General features: G+C 38.6%; 1 protein-coding gene across 8 annotated transcripts in view; it reads right to left on the reverse strand.

Moving 5' to 3' along the window:
- Positions 1–20524, reverse strand: part of MAP3K4 (mitogen-activated protein kinase kinase kinase 4) — a 76615-nt gene that overhangs the window by 25619 nt on the left and 30472 nt on the right. For 4 of the 8 annotated variants that reach the window (XR_005828409.1, XM_040597584.1, XM_040597586.1 and 1 more), the window contains exons 5-15: positions 18915–19061; positions 16016–16173; positions 15502–15618; positions 14977–15076; positions 14804–14887; positions 12256–12522; positions 10234–10383; positions 9008–9169; positions 5894–6027; positions 2408–2486; positions 301–379 (exon numbers count right to left, since the gene is read on the reverse strand). Coding sequence is in view for 7 of the 8 variants with exons in the window: in XM_040597584.1 (XP_040453518.1) it covers positions 301–379; positions 2408–2486; positions 5894–6027; positions 9008–9169; positions 10234–10383; positions 12256–12522; positions 14804–14887; positions 14977–15076; positions 15502–15618; positions 16016–16173; positions 18915–19061 (1477 nt within the window). In the remaining variant the exon portion in view is untranslated. The remainder of the gene's footprint in view (positions 1–300; positions 380–2407; positions 2487–5893; positions 6028–9007; positions 9170–10233; positions 10384–12255; positions 12523–14803; positions 14888–14976; positions 15077–15501; positions 15619–16015; positions 16174–18914; positions 19062–20524) is intronic. The other 4 variants (XM_040597585.1, XM_040597587.1, XM_040597590.1 and 1 more) reach the window with 2 other exon arrangements.

The following is a 20524-nucleotide window of genomic DNA, read 5'->3' on the forward strand; positions in this document are numbered from 1 at the left end:
ATAATCACATCTTTACACAACCTTTCAAAATTAGATTCCTTTTCCTGAAGATCTGCAAGACTTCACCAAAATTCAAGGACAAATCAAGAGGAAAACACCTGTAAAACTTTTCAACTTCTTGAGTAAAACCACCATGTTTTACACCACTTTGTCAGGCAATAATGGTTTCACATCAACAATCACGACAAGCTTAAAAATACTTTTATCGGTATTTCTAGCATTTTAAAAGTACTTTACAGTCAAAATTCTCTAACAATAGCAGCAAAACTCCAGAACAAATGCCAGTAACTTCTGCCTTACCAAGGTACAAACCTGTAACAGGACTGTGAGGTTTTCCAATAACATGACCAATGCACTCATTCATTAGAGCTTGTAAACTCTAAAAAAGACAAACAGAAAAAATTGTGATGGTTTATGTTACAAAAGAGTTGACAGTCATAGGGTGAAGCTCACAGTAATAAAATGACATTGGTTAAATATGTAATTTGTCAAGTAAGCACCTCTACATGCTATCAATTACATTAAAGTTTTGGATCCACATTAGGGTTTTACTATTTATTTTTTTTTAAAGCTAGAAAGTCTTGGTCTTGCCTTGCCTTTTGACCTTGTCAAAATTACCTAATCATAAGAACTGAACAATGATACATCAGAAAGAATACTTCATAATATAAAGCTAGTAACACTTAAAAATACTCATTGTTAATAAAATTAAAAATTGAAATTAAAAATTTCAAGCGTGCGGGAAAAAGCTGCAAAAACCTCCTCTGTCCTCCCTCTCCCCACCCCAGGAAAAAACACCTGAAGAAATTGGGTGAGACTATGATGGCCTGAATCACAAGACTAAAGCCTGTAAAACAACAAATACAAAGCACTGCATATCAAAAGAAATTCACTTTCATTACCTACCCATGAAGTTAGCAAAACTTTCATGAAAGGCATTCAATAACTAAACCACTGAACTGGGGCTCAAGCAATCTAAGCTTAATTGCTAGGTGTACTATTCACTGTCTATGTAACCTTGGACAAGTTATTAAATCTTCCTCTGGTTCAGTTTACTTGTCAGAACCACAGGGATAAAATATGCCTTCACAATAAAGAATTAGTTTTGTTCTTTGGTACAGCTGCTATGAAGGCTGCTTCTATATACCAGTCATTCAGACTAGTCAAAATTTCTTCCAGAAATCAAAAAACTTAGTGAAGACCAGGATCTCAAAGGTCCTACAAAAAAATATGAAAGAAAAATAGAAGCATTTAGCATGGGATTAGCATATTTTACCAGTCCAGACTGAGCTAGAATCTCAGCTTTAAATCTAGACCATCATTCCTCTATGACATCAGGTATTATCTAAATAAGAGATTAGGATTGACATTGGCAAAATGCTGTGGCCTGCATTATACAGGACTCAGATTAATCAAAACAATGTGATCCTTCAAGTGATGCTCTCCACAACTAAACCCATTTTAAGAAAGCAAAAGTTCAGAAATGTAGTTAAGGTTTTGGGTTCCCCTCTTTCTCTCCCACTTGTTCAAAGTCTTTTTTAGCAACTGTGTCAAAGCAAATAAAATTGAGGGGCTACTTCCTGAAGCTAAAGTATCAGGGTATTTCAAATACAAGCTTAACTTTGTCGTTTCAGAAGACAACCCTTTCCCAGCAACATACACATAGAACTAAAACATAACTTACTTGAGAGCTCTTGATAAAAAATACATGTGAAAAAAAGACTAAACTATCGTTTCTGTATTATGCAAGATTAATGTGGTTGGCATTTCATAACAAATCTCAAAATTTATAAATATCAGAGGTGCTGACACTCACATTCTGCTATTTTGTGGCAACTGTGCTTTCACTTCTCTGTAGTACTGTACCAAGATCAGAGAAATAACTTCTCAGAATTTTATTTCCACAGGAAAAGGAGAAAGGCAGAGTACACAAAAAGCCAGTTTTAGTCTGATTTTTTTCACAGTAAAAACAAAAGAAAGATGCTTTAAAGTCTTTTTCACATTGGCACAATTTGAAAAAAAATTGAAGAAATACCCTTAAATAATTGTGATTTTGTATTCATACCCATAAATGAACTCTGGTGCTAAGCCTCAGGAGCTCACATTCAGAAACTTATAACAACAACTATAAATTGTAACTCTGTAGAAAAGCTGCTGTAAACTTTCCCAAGAGACAAAGAAAGAGCCTCCCAAAACAGCAACTTGTCAGCAACTTGAAAACATTAATGCTGATTGTCACAAACATACTCTGTTCAGTATCTTACAAACTGAAGAGGTATCAACAGTTACATACAACACCAATCAGCATCTGTATTCAGACTGTTTTACAAAAACTGTCCCTGAAAAACATGTACTGATAGCTTCACAAGCATTTAGAAATAAACAAGCAGAACAACTTATTCCATACCAAGAAGTCATCTTCTGGGAGAGCTGAAATAAATGCTGGCTCAATGGCTTGAAGAAAATCAAAACCTTGAGTTGCCCACCTAGCTCAAAGAAAAAGAAAAGACAGAAAATTAACTGCTCTTCTGCTAAAGTCATCATAAGAGTTTCAACAACATCCAAGAACAGTAAATGGCAGTTATTTTTCTTCTAGAAAATATGGTACAATCTTTGTAAGAAAATGGATTAATAAGTAAGAGGTAAAATATTTAACTTGTATTAATATTTGCCCAGTTAGTACTGAGATAAAGTCTGAGTTTAGCAAGGACACCACCAAATAAAGTGAGCAGGTGATGCCGTATATTTCAATCCATGCACACGCTCTCTTCAGGAACAGTATCATCAAGTCACTCATAATATGCTTCAAAGCAACAAGCCAAACCACTATGTTCCCTGCCTAAATTCTCATTTCTGAAACAAGATTGAAAGTGTACTAATGATTTCACGACTATCTGATAAGCAGTAACGGGCATCAATGGTTTCAAGCCCTACACTGGTAAAGCAAAATAATTAATGAACTTGGTTAAAGTAAGTTGTGCCTTCAGTTCAGCCACATGCTCTCCCTGCACTGCCTCCTCTTAAGACCTCTAGGTAGAATCACAGGATACACGGAGTTGGAAGAGACCCATGAGGACCATTGCAGTCCAACTCCTAACTCCACACACAACAACCCAGAAGTTAAACCATACACCTAAGCATTGTCCAAATGCTTCTTGAACACCAGCAGGCCTGGGGCCATGACCACTTCACTGGGGAGCTTGTTCCAGGGCTTGACCACCCTCTCAGTGAAGAACTTTTTTCTTAATATTCAATCTGAACTTCCCCTAACGTAGCTTTAAGGCACTCCCTCATATCTTATCACCAGAGAGAAGAGCTCAGCGCCTCGCACTCCACTTCCCCTCCAGAAGCTGTAGACAGTAATGGGGTCACCCCTCAGTCTCTGCTTCTCCAAGCTGAGCAAACCTAGTATGCTCAACCACTCCTCATGTAAGACTTTCCCTCCAGTCCTTTCACCACCTTCATTGCCCTTCTTCAGACACACTAACATTTTTACATCCTTCTCATATTGTGGAGCCCAGAAGTAAACACAGTACTCATGGTGCGCCGCACCAATGCTGGGCACGGTTGGACAATCACCTCTTTCAGCTGGTTAGCTGTACTCTGCCTAATGCACCCCAGGACACAGCTGACCCTTTCCACCACCGAGGCACACCGACTCACACAGAGCGTACCGTCAACCAGAATCCCGAGATCCCTTTCTGCAGGGCTGCGCCCCGACCTCTTGGCCCCTAATCTAGACATATCCAGGATTACACGGTCCCAGGTGCAAATCTGGCATTTGTCCTTGTTAAATTTCATAAGCTTGGTGATTGCCCAGTACTCCTCATCTATCAAGCTCTCTCTGTAAGGCCCCTGTACCCTCAAGGGAATTAACAGCTCCTCCTAATATAGTGTCGCTGGCAAACTTACTTTGTACATACTCAACTCCTGTGTCCAGATCACTGATAACACTGACGAGAACTGGGCTTAAAACTGAGCCCTGCAGAAAACCGTAGTGACTGGCTACCAGCCAGGTGTCACCCCAATTACACCAACTCTTTGAGCCCAATGCTTCAGTCAGTTGTTCACCCATCATATTGTGCCCATGTCCAGCCGTATGCTAGACAGACATTTTGTCCAGAAGGATACTGTGAGAGACAATATCAAAAGCTCTGCTAAAATAGTCACTTTAAAGAAACCAAACAAACCACACAAAAAAACCCGACCACGTCCACTGCCTTCTCTTCATCCACTTGGTGGGTATCCTTGTCATAAAATGGTAATTAATAAGGCATGGCTTGCCCTCTATGACCCCATGTTGACTTTGATAAATGACTACATTGTCTCTGAAGTGTTTTTCAGTAACTCCCAGAATAATCTCCGTAATTTTACCAAGGAACTGAAGTGAGACTGACAGGCCTGTAATTACCATGATGTTCTTTCTTGCCCTTCTTGAAAATTGGAACAATGTTTGCTGGCTTCCAGTCAAGGGGGACTGCTCCAGATTCCTGAGACTGTTGATAAATAACTGAGAGGCGTCTTGCAATAACATCAGCCAACTTCTTCAGAACCTCAGAATGAATTAAGGCCCTCTGGACTTGTGTGCATTCCACTGCACCAGCAAACCTTGTTCAAGTTGAAAGTCAGCCAGGAGTTTACCACTCCAGGGGTCCCAGGGCCCATCATTTGTGCTTAAGACAGAGGTGAAGGCGGCATTAAACGTCTTTGCTTTATCTTCATCCCTGTTTGTGAGGTGACCAGTCTCACCACGTAATGGACCAGTGTCATCTTTAAGTCCTCCTTTTGCTGTTAACATACTTTTAAAAGCCTTTTATGTTGTTTTGGGGTTTGAGTTTTTTTGTTTCCTTTTGGGTTTGGTTTTTTTGGTTTTGGGGTTTTTTTGGTTTTGTTTTTAAGATCAGCACACCAAGCTAACTAGCCTATCCACATATGGTTCAGCCTACCCACTCTTTCCTCCCCCTCTTCCAGTAAGGAGAGCAACCCACCTCCAGGACAAACTGATCAGCCCTATACTTTAAGGAAACAAAACCGTCACTTCTGTGAAATCTGCTAGTGCAGATCAATATAAAAGCACCTATTTTTATGCAAAAGAATTCTACTACATTTCTGATATACCAGCTAAAAAATGCTGCAAAACCACCTAAGTTAACCAAGTAATGGTATTGTTCTGCTTGGACCAGTCTCCCAGTTCCTCCACTTACATTGTCAAAGTGATGCAACTTTAACTTTTTTCATTAGCGCCCAGCAGTAGAGTTTCATAGCACCAACTGTAAGCACAATTTGAGAGACCACTGGGCACAACACTACTGCCAGACAAGACAGAAAGTATTTAGACTACAACAAAAAACACCCACAAGTGCACCCATTATTGCAATCATAAAACTAAAGAATATTCAGCAGAGCGGAAACACTTCTTCCTCATCTGTGGGCCATACTTTGGACACTTTCAGAAAGGACTAACAGAAGGACTTCTACAGGAGGTTCCATACATATCTCATTTCTGCAACTGGCAGAAAACAATACAGCTTTCTCTGTAGAATACCCAAAGAATGACTGTTGCATATTGACTCCTGATCACATCGCACTTTTATTCCAACTTAATGACCCTTCCCTAAAGTCTTTTAATTATCTGGGTCCAACAACCTCCACTTTTTCTTCCCATTTTCTGTCAGTTAACATGAGGCAAAGCATTCCACAAATTCTTTTGGTACGCAGCTGGAGCGTTCATTTGGATTTATGCATTTATTATTCAAATTATTTTCAAAATTTAAGAGCCAGAAGCATCAGTAGTTCAGACGAACTACTTCTAAACAATAAGGCATTACTCAAAGTGTGAAAATTCCTGCATGTTAAACACACACTACCATGGCAGTCACAAGTTGGCTGTTACCTGGGTCGAGTGCCCCGGCCACTCTCACATTTTGTTAGCACATAATTCATCCATTTCCTGGCAAAGCTGATATACTTGTCTCCAATTTTCTGCCTGAATTCTCCAGACATCAGACGAACAACTTCTTTATGGTACTGTAAGAAACACTAAAGATTACTTTTCACATATTAATAAGAAGAACAAAAATACCATTTGCAATATCCACTGGAGTATTTGCAGGCTAACAAAACTCTACAGTATGGTAACTGTCACATCCTATTCTTAGACAAAGAGTTTATATAAGCAGATGCATATTTATAGAAAAAAATCATAAAAAGTATATGATACAAAATGTGCCACAGTGAGAGGCAGCACTTGAGCCATACTACATTCTTATGTGTATACAGGCACGCGCTGATGGTTAACGGTGTACACACATCATTTAAGAAAAGCTACATAAACGTTCAGTTCTGTAATCAGAGACTGAACTGCAAAGTAGCGTTCATTTTTAATTATACTGCAGGTAACATTAGGGGATAAAGGAGTTATACAAGTACATTTAAAAAAATAAACAGAAACATCAGTTATTTTTTAGCAGACCATCCTTAGAAATATGTTAGTATTAAATCTTAAAAAATTTTTACAAAGCTCACAGGAACCAAATAGTGAAACAACATACTAAAAGCACCTGAACATGACATTTCTTCATTGTGTTTTTTGCTGAGATCGTTTTCTTCACAATAGGCTAGTATGGGGCTATATTTTAGATTTCTGCTCAGAACAGTGTAGATAACACCGGGATGTCTTAGTCACTGCTGAGCAGTGCTCACACAGAGCCAAGGGTTTATCTGCTTCTCACTCCACCCCACCAGCAAGGAGGCTGGGGGTGCATGAGAAGCTGGGAGGGGATACAGCTGGGACAGCTGACCCCAACTGACCCAAGGGATATTCCACACCATATGACGTCATGCTGAGTATATAAAACGGGGAAGAAGGGAGGGGGGGTGTGATTCAGAGCGATGGCGTTTGTCTACCCAAGTAACCGTTATATGTGATGGAGCCCAGCTTTCCTGGGGATGGCTGAACCCCTGTCTGCTGATGGGAAGTGGAGAAAGACTTCCTTGTCTTGCTTTGCTTCCGTGCACAGTTTTTGCTCTACCTATTAAACTGTCTTTACCTCAACTCACAAGTTTTTTCATGTTTATTCTTCTGATTCTCCCCCATCCCGGGGGGGGGGGGGGGGGGGGGGGAGGAGGGGGGGGGGTCTGCAGAGAAGACAATGAGCAAGTGGCCGGGCAGTGCTTAGTTGCAGGCTGGGGTTAACCCATGACACTCAGCAGCTCTTTCAGGAAGGCACTCAAAAGCTATATGCACTGCATCAACCACAAACTTTGAAAGAATAGCTCATATTAGTGTTATGCTGTTCTAGGATGAAAAACTGTGAGAAGCCAAGTTACACAATGACATTCAACATCAAAGGATATTTCTTATTTCATCTAAAAAGCTGACAAGCAGCAGAGTCTACAAGACTACACCTGAAATCCTCAAGCTCTTAAAGCTTTTTAAGAGTTCCAGGCATTGCTAATAGTAGTCTGAATGTAACAGATCCATCTGTTCTTTTTCAATCATTTTCACATAAGATTTCTGCAGCAACACACAATGTTCTGCTAGAATTGGGAGGTCCTAGTTGACTGGAACCTAGCAAATGTAACTTCCATCTACAAGAAGGGCTGGAAGGAGGATCCAGGGAACTGCAGGCTTGTCACTCTGACCTCAGTCCTGGGGAAGGTTATGGTGTAGATCATCTTGAGTGCCATCACACAACACATACAGGACAACCAGGTGACAAGGCCCAGTTAGCATGAGTTTATGAAAGGCAGGTCCTGCTTGACTAACCTGATCTCCTTCTATGACAAGGTGACTTGCTTAGCAGAAAGGGGAAAGGCTGTGGGTGTTGTCTGCCTGGACCTTAGTAAAGCCTTAGGCACCATTTCCCACAACATTCTCCTGGAGAAACTGGCTCCTCATGACTTGGAAAGGTGTACTGTTCACTGGGTAAAAAAATGGCTGGACAGCCAAACCGAAAGAGTGGTGGGGAATGGAGTTAACTCCAGTTGGCAGCCAGTCACAAGTGGTGTTCCCCAGGGCTCAGTGCTGGGGCCTCTTTATCTCTTTATCATTGATCTGGATGAAGGGATCGAGCGAACCCTCAGTAAGTTTGCAGATGACACCAAGCTGGGGGGAGTGTTGACCTGCCTGAGGGCAGGAAGGCTCTGCAGGGGGATCTGGACAGGCTGGACCGATGGGCCAAGGCCAATTGTATGAGGTTCAACAAGGACAAGTGCCTGGTCCCGCACTTGGGTCACACCAGCCTGACGCAGCGCTACAGGCTCAGGGAAAAGTGGCTGGAAACTGCCTGGTGGGAAAGGACTTTGGGGTGCTGGTGGACAGCCAGATGAGCATGAGCCAGCAGTGTGCCCCGGTGGCCAAGGCGGCCAATGGAGTCCTGGCTTGTATCAGAGACTGTGGCCAGCAGGACTAGGGAAGTGATTGTCACCCTGTACTTGGCACTGGTGAGGCCGCACCTCAAACACTGTGCTCAGTTTTGGCCCCTTGTCTTTAAAACGAGTCTTATGAGGAGTGGCTGAGGAACTGGGGTGTTCAACCTGCAGAAAAGAGGCTCAGGGGAGACTTTATTGCTCTCTAGAACTACCTGAAAGGAGGCTGTAGACAGGTGGGTGTCAGCCTCTTCTCCCAAGTAACAAGCAATAGGATGAGAGGAAATGGCCTCAAGTTGCTCCAGGGGAGGTTCAGATTGGACATTAGGAAAAAATTCTTCACCGAGAGGGTTGTCAAGCATTGGAACAGGCTGCCCTGTGGTTGATATGCCATGCTTGGAGGTATTTAAAAGACATGCAGATGTGGTGCTTAGTGACACAGTTTAGTGATGGACTTGGCAGTGCTGGGTTAACGGCTGGACTTCATCTTAAAGGTTCTTCCCAACCTAAATGATTCTATGAATTCTTTGTATTTCCACTGAGTTACACTTTTTCATTTGCACAAATGCGAAACCAAAAATTTCAGTTGGTTCTGACTAAAACAAGACAATGTGTCATTAATCTTTTCTTTCCTTACCTCAAACCCAAAATTATAACCCTGTATCATGGCCTCCCGGTAGTATTGCTGCAAAGTGGCAGATTCAGATTCATCAACTTCAGCATCAAACTCAGATGTGAACATGTGATCAACTCTGTCAATGGCACTGCTTATCTTATTGCATAGCTGTAATGCATCACTCTGAGTAACAACAACAAAAAGGGATGGGGGGAGCATCAAATTATTATTTATATTCTACAGCTGACAAGACTAAAGCAAACATGAATCTAACAATTATATTATTTTAAATGGAAATGTACTTTAATGCCATCACAATCCATTCAGTCTTGGAATAGCACTTTCAAGCAGTTGCTTGTCTTAAAGCAAGTCTTAAAATTAACTGATGGATTATAGTTAAGCTTGTTTGCTTGAGTGACATTAACTTTAAAAACAAAAACAGTGGTGAGGAGTCCACCAAAAAAAAAAAAAAACCAACCAAAAACAACAACAAAACCAAACTCAGAAAAAACACCCAACCAAAACCAAAACAACAGAGAAAATTCATTTTGCCATCTATAACATGACCAAGCCTTTGGTTGTATTTTCACCCTGGTATGTGGGCACAGCTCCTACTGAACTCAGGGGGAAATGTAGGGGCCTGATATTGCAATTTCAATCTAATAAATCTTTGCTTTTCTGGGTCCTCCACAAAAACCTAAGCTAACAGAAAAAAACACCAAAGAAAACCCTCACACAACAACAACAAAACCTCAAAAAAACAACAAAAAACACCCCACCAAAACCAACTCACACACTAAAAACAAAAGCAAAAAATCAGAGAGAGACCTACCCACTTTTACATCACAAAGCAGCAATCTTCCCCAAATTTGAGGAAAAATAAGTTGTTTCTTTCAGATCATGGATTTTGATGGAATTTATTTTTATGAAACTAAACACTTTCTTTCAAATCAATAGCTGACATTTATCAATGTATTTATTCTATTGCTATTCGTATTGCTACTGCATTATGGACTTGCTTCCCACTTCCCAGTGCAAAAATGATTACACCAATATTGTTCAAAAATACACTCATAAATCCTTTGCAGAAACAGAATGAAAAATGTACTGAAAGTAAAGTCCATAGAGGTTATATAAATTATAATTGCAGAATATGTCATTAACATTGCAATCTCCTTGCACGTTTTTACTTATCTTTGAACAAAGCACTATCAATTTTGACCAAGATAATCTTGAAAACTGCTTACTTTTAGCTGTTGTAGAGCTTTGGCGATGACCGGTTGGCTAGATGTCTGTTCCTGGTGCAGAGAGATGAGCCCTTCAATAGACTGCTGGAAAGCTTTTCTCTGACTCACAAGGTGAGCAGACTGAATGACTACAAGGAGGAGGTTATCAACCTAGGAATACAAGATACCACAAGTTCTTATTAAAAAAAAATATCCCACATCAGCAAATTCCAACTGGTTATTTTTCAAATTCTAAAATATGAAAGACCTCTCTTGTTGCTACTTATGAAAATCTTTAAATCATGCTTGATGCTGACAACTGAACTTGATAAACTCTCATCTTATGAGTAGAGTTCTATTAGGGCAAACATCACAGCAAGTTTTCAACGGGAATGCACTCCTATTCACTTCTGCAAAGTTTTGGGAAATACTATTAAAATTATCTTCAGAACAGTTACACACAGAAAGGCACCATCTAAGCAAAATAATTTTATTTTCTCAAAGCAGATGGAAGTAACAACCATCACATAAATAAGCAGGTTTTATCCAAGTAATGTAATACACTCAGGACAAAAACCTACTATTGAACAGGTAAAGCCATAGACTTACCACACAGTATTTGCTCAGACTTTGAAAATTTTTAAAATGTAAGAATATGTTTTATAAACCAGAGCTCTGACATTGCAGAAGTCTGTAAAAGTACAGTCACACACAGCATTGCCTTTGCTGTGGCACTGAGTTACATACTAAGCTCTGTTAATTTCAAACTACAGACAACACATATCCAACAATTTACTCCGCAAACAAGACCTACTTCATCTCTGTTTTCAATATCTCATCCCCAAAGAATAATTTCATGCTCAAAATTCTTTAAATGTCGATAGGATTCTTCTATTTTATAAGTATTTTTAAGTAAGCTTATGTTTTTTCTAGTTTGCAATTAAAACGTCTTTTTTAAAAAACACAGGATGATTTTTTAAAGGTTATTTTACTTCCTAACCTTTCAATACTGGATTTTAAAAAAACTCATAAACAGTGTTACACATATGCACATATAAACACATACACAGTGTTTTATGTGCACTCACATATGTCAGATACAATACCACTTGCAACCCAGATTCTATCTTTTGCTGTTTTCATTTTCTGAGTGAAATGCTAACTTTGATAGAAGTCCAATGAAATTCTAAGCACTTAATCAAAGGCTATTTTTTTATTGTTCAGTCTGGGCAACAGACAAATAAGTCGTAACATGCTTGCATGTTAAAAGCAGCAGCATATACAGGAGCGACTTTTTCAACTGCCTGTAATTGCTCGAGCCATTTGAATGCTAGAGGCTAGGCACAGCGACATGGAAAGTCACTCTGTTCATGGACAGTAAAGCCCATTTATGGTAGAGATCTAAGGAACTGCATGACATACCAAAGGGAAAATTCAGTTAGCCTAACATAAGGGTATGAGAACAGGAGGGGCAAGGAGCTGCAGCTGGCTCAGTTGCTACAGCATAGCAGAACTGCTGGCAGGCAACCTCTGTTGGCTTGGGATGAAGGAAAGTATGACTGGAAAGATTGCTTCTGCAGAACTGTTAAAACATCCCGTAGCTTCCACAGGAACGTGACTTTAAATGTCACAATTCATCTGATATCGAAAGTAACTCTTTCATGCCTCAGTGTGTGGAAAACACACAACCACCACACATTCTCGGGAACTGGTGCCTTCTTAATAAAATGTACAGTTTTCAAGTCTTATCCACACTTCTGATACTGAACGTTCAACTAGATATTGACAGTATCTCTTTATGATAAAAGTCCAGACCTGAAAATGCACACTGTAGAGATTAATCCTTCTAAGAAATGCTAAAGCCCATTGAATTTAACACTTGCATTAACACAACTAAGAATCAATCTTACCCTTGAATTTAACTTTTAATTATCTATAAAAGGACACATGCCTCACTTAAATTACTGTGGTTAATATGAAAGGATAAGCATTCATGTAAGTGTGGAGATCACAGGCAGGGAAAAAACCAAGACCAAAACCCACCGGCATTGTGCGCAGTGTGTCAACAGTTTCTACTTGTGGCACTACTTTGACTGGCTGACCCTCCCATGCACTCCAGCTGTCATCTGATTCATGGTCTTTATCACCGTGTTTGGTCATTACTAAATAGGCCTCATATGCAACCTCATCTGAATCCTTTGAGCAATCCTTTCCAGCAGCTGCATTGAGGAGCTGCAAAATCAGAGACTTTTCCCCTGCGATACTATTTGGTACAAACACTTGTAAATTCTCAAGTCCAAGAATTTGTACCTGCAGAAAAAAATAAAAATACACTGAGTGAATCTCACTGTTTTCTATGATACACAAAATAAATAAAAGACACATGTAATCTCATTTAAGTAACAGAGCTTCCAATTTGAACAGATGCACAACATACACACAAAACAATGCATTCAGCCATTTTTCTAGAAAAACTCAAAATGCATTTTAAGAAATTATTTGTCTGGAAATCTGCTAAATCACCAACTTTCAGTGGCATCTTTCCTTGCACCTTCAATTGATCCTTCTACGCACTCTTCTAAAGGAATCTTGTTACAAAAAAGTCTAATTTCACATACATACTATACCTATGCATATATGTAAGTACAAAATTATATATACACATATTTTACAAAGTAAATTAGTCAACACTAATTTAAAAATGTGTGCTTCCTAAGTCTTAAACATTATTTATATATATTTTATTTATATATATATATTTATATATTTATATATTTATATATTTATATATATATAATATATAAAATATTAAAAAAACAAAAAATTCCTTCAGGATCCCTAAGAATCCACACAACATTTCTCAATGGCTACAAAAGATAAAAGTAAGCAAAACTATGGCTAAAAGAGTATCAGATATTCTTTCACTATTCATGAAAGATTAATTAAGCCCAGTAAGAGTGCTCTCTTTTAATAAAATACTACTTATACTACTTAAGAGCTACTTCTGCATTGTATCTGTCACATTGGTAACAATACTTTAACCAAGTCAGGCATCAGAATCAGACTGTGAAGACAGTGAAATAGTTGATACCTCTGATTTGACGTGAGGTAACTGACCTATATAGTGAGGTTTAATTCTCTCTTTTCAGAGTTTGATGTCATCAAGCCAAGAAAAAACACTGAACTCAACATTTTTACCATTAGGCAGCCATATTTTATAATTAAAACATTACGATTTATAGGTCAATATAAAAACTAGATGGGTGTTACTGAAAGCTAATATAGTTTCCCGAAACTAATGAGCATCTGATTGATAAAGCTGTTAAAAATTTAAACTCCCTGCATGATGTTAGAGGGCCAATATATAACGTGTTAATCACCAAAATGTGCGTCATTTTGAGTGGTGGAAAAAAGGGGAGAGGTAATACATAAAGAGGGATAAATACTGAGATTCAAATAATCCATCTAGATTAGTTAACCCTTGTGCTTACACAGATTTTTTCAAACTCGAGATTCAATTTTTTCTTCAAAACATGCATAAGAACAGTAATACTATCTTTAACTGTAAGGTGTACCAAATGTAATATTGTGTCTCAAAGCAGCCAAGAGTGGATATTTGGGGGAAAATGTTTTTTAAAAGTAAATGTATACTGATCTACCTGACTATTCTCCTACTCTTAAACAATTCACAGACCAGGGTCCTGCTGAGCCAGATGTTTCATCCATGTATTTAACAACCTTTTATGAACTTCTCTCCTGTAAACTTGTCAGTGTCCCCTTGGACCAATTTCTATTTTCAGCAGTCATTTATACAAATCTAACAAGAATTTTGTAATGCAGAAGTTAATAGATTATCTCCCAATTGTGAATTATATATATTCAATGTATGGCAAGACAAAAACCAGCAGATCCAAATAAATTTAATCTGTTGAAGCAACTGATTTAATTAAATTCAAACTACAGTAAAGACTTGTACACCTAGGAGTTTTTAAGGAATAAAGTACAAAACCATAAAGGTGGGAATTTATAGTACAGCAAATATCAGGCACTGCAAACTTAGCCTACTTCTGTTGTACAATAGTTTTCTAACAGCTATTCTGGAGCAAAACACAGTCCCTCACAACGTTAACACTCTCAAGGAAGCTTGCTAGAACAGACCTCCACTATAATATTGTTGCTTTATAAAAGCATAAAACACGCAGGTCCATAGTTTGAGATTATCTGTTTAAACTTGTCCATTTACTGATGTATCTGTTCACCTCAAATTTTAAAGCATTTATTTTTCATAATACTCTCTACTAAGTGTTATTACTCCCCTCTCACAAATGTGTAAATACAATTGAAGCAAAACAGCTTTTCCTAAGTCACAAAAAGAATCTTTGGGAAGACAAGGAATTGGACACTGACTTCCCAAAACATAGACTAGCATTCTCACTCACACGAAGACAGGTACAGAAAATAATTTGACTACTACAATTCCGTATTACATACGTGATGTTTTAAATTGAAAACTGAAAGTATGTCAAAAAATACCCTTCAACATTTTGCTTAGCATCCCCACTCCACTTTCACGCCTCTAAACTGAATTTACCTTCACATACTCTTTCGTTTTCAGAGCATTCAGAAGATCTCGTACAGGGGCTGACAACGCAAATTCTGCTGCTATTTCAAGGTCCTACAAGCAATGACAAAACCAAAGAACATGCTTTCAGATTAAATTTCTTTAAAGCATATATGTAAGATGAGACTCTACTGTTAACTTACCTTCCTCAGCATTTTAGCAAATCCAAGAGCTTTGGAGGCTCGCTCCCTAGCTTCATGAAACAGCTCTTTGAGTGCTCGGCTGGTCTCTATAACAGACCTCCTGAAACAGTCATAAGAATGAAGTGACAATGTTTTAATAAATCATATTGCATTTATATATGTAAATAATATTTATTTCCTAACAGCTATATGTCAATAGAAAGAACACAGAAAAGATAAATAATTATAAGCAGCTGACTGAAATAAATTGAACTCACAGGTATATTTTTGATAAGGATATAAAAAATTAATTTAAAGAATGTTACATAAACAATCTCTCATACCCTGAACTAAAAAGAAGGTTACTAGACTTCAAACAAACAAAATGATTGGTCATTACTACTGCACACAGAAATATCAGCAATAAAGTCCACAGAGTCTTGGATTTACCAGGTTCTCATTCTAAGAAATAAAATGTAGTATGTACCTGTCAGGGGTATAGAAATATGAGTGTGTTTATTTTTATTAAGCTGAAGGGCTTAATACCTGATTTCATCTGACGCAGTACTGTCATCGGCACTGGCCCAAAATTCATCACAACTGTCCTGTAGTCCAGAATCTAAAAACATTCCTGTAGATTTCAGCAGCATTCCTGCAATATCACTGTAGCAACACAAATGGTGGAACTTCAAAATCTCATTCAGGTAGCATAGCACCTTACAGTTCCTACTCTGTCCAATGTAAAAAAGAAACATTGCCAAGTCTGCCTGCAGAACTAAGCAGCATCTTGGGGGCCCTCAGTTACTCTACGTGCCCAGTGCCAGCAGGAACGGGGACTCTCCACAGAAGCAGTCATTACTGTTATAGCCAGAGCAAAAGCAATCTGCACTTACTGCAACCTATAGCTACAGTCATTGTAATAATCCACAAAATCACAAAGACTTAACAGCTGCTTATATGGCCTCAAGAAGCCCAGACTGGGAACCCTGAACAACTGCTGACTTGAATATGTAACTGGCACAAATCAACACCATAAGCACAGTAATTAAATAAAACCTACCAGAACAGTTTGCCAGCTTGAGCTTCACCTCCTCTTATACAAGGAGTTATTTCTTTGGTGAAATTCCATTCTTCCTCCAACAGATTTTTTAAACTATGAGACGCTTGAGGTAACTGCTGTAGCATTTGGATCCAGCTTCGCATATAATCAAAGTAAACCTGTACATGGGGAGAGATAATTTAAACAGTAATTGCTACAAAACATGTAATCAAGGACTGTAATGTCTCAAATCAATGACCAACCTCAACACTATACAATTTGTAGAAAATATTTCTACAACACTTTTCATCGGCTATGACTAAAAATGAGCTACATATTTCCACACAAAAGGTGCAATTTATGGCTTGGGAAGTAGCAAGTCCTACTAAAGTATTAAATACTATGACTCCATAATAGTTTTCTAAAAATGTTGACAGTATCACTACCTTGCTTGCTGTGCTGCTATTCACCATTGTATCAGCGAATACCCTCAGTGGTCAGAGTTTTTAAAGCTAAATTACTGAAAAACAGTCTCTAAATCTTTTAACTGGATTACTCCAAAAGGTTTTATTTGAACATATCCTCCTGGATAAGTGCAACAAACAGGCTTCTTAGATTCTACATTATACCTTGTGTTCCTTTACATCATCTATCTCTCACCTTTATTTAATTATTGTTTTAAACCAACATAAAAAAACAGTTAAGCACAATTCTTCATACATCTGCCTTTCAGGATCATACTGAATGCAAAAAATGAGCTGCAATTTGTTTTAGTTCAGTAATCCCTACCATCAATGTCCCTCCTTAGAAATGGTTAAGGCCCTTCCTAATGGTTTCAGGTATTTTCAGACCACACTGTAATTATGACAAGGTTATAGAATCATATAACGATTTGGGTTGGAAAGGGCCTTTAAGATCATCTAGTTCCAACCCCCCTGACACAGGCAGGGACACCGCCCAGGTTGCTCAGAGCCCCATCCAGCCTGGCCTTGAACACTCCCAGGGATGGGGCATCAACCGCTGCTCTGGGCAGCCTGTTCCAGTGCCTCACCATCCTCGCAGTAAAGAATTTCTTCCCAGTATCTAACCTAAATCTACTCTCTCTTAGCTTAAGACCATTACTCCTCATTCTATCACTATACTCTCTGATAAAAAGTCCCTCCCCGCCTTTCCTGTAGGCCACCTCTAGTTACTAGCAGGCTGCTATAAGGTCTCCCCAGAACCTTCTCTTCTCCAGGCAGAACAACGCCAACTCTCCCAGCCTGTCTTCATAATGGAGGCTCCTCAGCCCTCTGATCATCTGTGGCCCTCCTCTGGACCCACTCAATCAGGTCCACATCTTTTTTACGCTGCGGGGCCCAGAGCCGAACACAGTACTGCAGGTGGGATCTCACAAGAGCAGAGTATATCTGGAAAACCTTAAAACTCTACTCTGGGTTAGGTGGGTACTGTGTTTTGATAGTCTCAAGCTGTAGCCCCATTCTTGCCCCATTTATTTAATTCACCTTTCCCTCTTAGCCTAATTCCTCTTCCAGTACTCTTCTTAGCTATCTTGCCTGTGAATAGAAGGAGTCCACAGGAAAAGACAAAGTTTCAACTCTCCATGCCTCATTAATCCTGCCTCAACCTTCAGAGTGCATACAAGTTTTCCCTGTCCCTATTTTCAGTCCAGATCATCTCTTCAGCTTTCTTTGCCCAGCTGTCCCAATCTTAGAATCATAGGAGTATCTCAAATTGGAAAGGACACGTAAGGATCACCCAAGTCCAACTTCCTGCACCTTGCAGGACTACTCTGACAATCCTGACCATTCATACAATCTTTCTCCAGTACCCCTAGTGCTACAGTAATCTGCAACTCCGAACAGGCACAAACTGTGATTCTTTCAAGTCTAATACATTTATTACTATTTACATAGTCTTATACCCATCCCTTTCAAGACCTACAAAAAGCAAAATCCTTATACAATTAAAACTGCTTTTGAAGTTCAAGCTCGTGCCTCAAAGCACAAAAACATTACCAGCTACAGCCACCTAAAAAAACCAACCAACCAAACAAAAAAAACAGGTAAGGAATTTCAAAATGGAGAAGACGAACCATTTCCTTTCATCTAGCCAGGTCATTTCTGCTGGAAGTTTCTAGAAATTTCAGGTGGAAATGAAAGCAGGCATGCAGCATAAGAAACTTTAGGTAAAACTGTCTATTTTCACCATTGTAGGCAATGAATAGCATGTAACAGCAAAATCCATGTGTACTCAACAATAGATGTTAGCAACAGCTCTGCTGACAAAACACTAGTGATGAGTTTTTGAGGTGTATCTTGGCGGGCTTTCTTGCCCTCAGAATACTGCAACTCACAAAACAGTAACAATCAAGTCACATCCAAGGAAACAGTAATTTAAACTGAATTTACTAAAGAATATTTCATTTAATATCTTTCAGATGCCAAGTGTTTGTCTTGAAAATACTTTGTCATGTTTAACTTGTCATAATAACAAATACACATAAAAAATAAGGTATCATTAATGGATTAATACAATACAAAGATATTAAGACATGATGTTAGTCAAACAACTGTATGTATTTTTATTAAATACTGAAAGGTTATTAAAAGTTTAGTTTAAACATATGGAATTTACAGTTCTATATATGAACCAGTATTGTAAATACAAGCAATTTACAAGTACATTGTAGCACTGTTCAGTAAACAAAAATCAGTATTGCTAAAATCATTGCTAAAATGGCAATGGCTACTTTGTTACCTTTACAAGTCCATTAAAACAATAAAATTATGTTAAAGTAGTACAACAAAAAAATTAGCAAGGCCTACACCCAACAGGGACAACAGATTTCTATTAGCAGTATTCAGACTAACAGTACGCTTACTAGGACCCCAAATATTTTGTCCTTTTCGAAGCTTACCATTAACATTTTATGCAGGTCCTCTTCAAAAGGATCAATGTTGTAATCAATCTTTTGCAAGTCATCTAACACCTCCCGTAACATAAACTGGTAATATTGCTTCATTAACAGGCCGCCCTTCAGAACCTCTTTACACTCTCTCACTAGCTGAAGAGAAAAAAACCAAAAAGTGCCATCAGTCAAGACATTACTCTTAAATTTCCTTGGGAAGTAAAAGCTTAATTTACCAGTCCAGTTTGTCTAAGTATGTTAGCTTATGACTACATAATTTCTACAGGTTTTAGAAATTAATACATGCTCTACATGCTGGCAGGAAAGATGTGACTCATTTTCTATCACAGGCTGCCCAGGGAAGTGGTTGAGTCGCCATCCCTGGAGGTATTTAAAAGAGGTGTAGATGCAGTGCTTAGGGACATGCTTTAGTAGTGCACCTGGCAGGGCTAGGTTAATGGGTTGTACTCAATGATCTTAAAGGTCTTTTCCAACCTAAGTGATCGTATGATTCTATGCCATTTGCCACAGAACTGTAAACGTAGATGAAGCTGATGTTTTAGATCCCTGCCCAGGGCCACAGCAAGTAACTAACTGGATAGGTAAGTTCAGAAGTGGGCAAGAGGGCTCACAATCATCAGATCAGCAGTTTAAATGGAAGCAAGTCAGGAATAATACGCAATGTGTTTGGCAGATGCTTACAGAACAATGAGAAATGTTTTACTACAGGATTATCAATCTACTGGGCAGGTGATCACTCTCAACACATGCCAGACCTGAAAACCAGTTAGTGTTTCTTTTGTTGCTTCCCTGGGCAAGGCTAACATGAGGAAAGTTATCTTTTCAACTGAAAAAGTGGTCACTTTTGGCCAAACAGCTGTCAGCCCTCCCTGAAAGCTTAGAGGTTTTGTTTCTTTGAAGAAACTTGCACAACCACAGACACAGGAGTACACAAAGAGCACCAACAGTTTCAAACCTGTACTAACAAATGCTTCAGAACCACTACTAGTGCTACGTGTCTACTCTTCTGAAATTATCATCAGTCTCCAGGTCTGACAAGCCCTAACCTTTTCTGAGCAACAACTTCATTAAATCAAGAGTATGAGAAGAGGAGTAGGATTCATCCGGAGGGTCAGTGGGAATGGAATTGTTGGTTGGTTAATCTGCTTTTAAAAATTTGCTTTTAATGGCTATCCTGGCAAAATAATATATCAATGTAGTGGATTCAATGTATGTGAAATTATAATGGCATGAAAGCAAAATATATACAATAATGTTATTAATATGACAAGAGTTTCTGGATTCTTTTACAGGCCAGAACATGTTACTCTGTGCTTCCCCGTGTGCAGGGGAAACATGGGTAATATTTTGAACTCTGTAGTTTAAAACTTACTAAGCTAGTTGAAAACCGTGGGGGGAAAAAAAGTATTTTTTTTATAAGGCAGAAATCCAAGAATTACACATTTATATCCCTAACATGTCACATATTTAAAAATAAATGTGCACTCTTTGCTGTCTTGGATCCACAAGGAAAAACATAACTTGTTCAAAGATTTTAAAATTGGTATTTAACTACCCATTATTCACAGAGACAAATGGGAACTGGCAATATCACTTAT

The sequence above is a fragment of the Falco naumanni genome, chromosome 6 (assembly GCF_017639655.2).
Source record: "Falco naumanni isolate bFalNau1 chromosome 6, bFalNau1.pat, whole genome shotgun sequence".
NCBI classification, from domain to species: Eukaryota; Metazoa; Chordata; class Aves; order Falconiformes; family Falconidae; genus Falco; species Falco naumanni.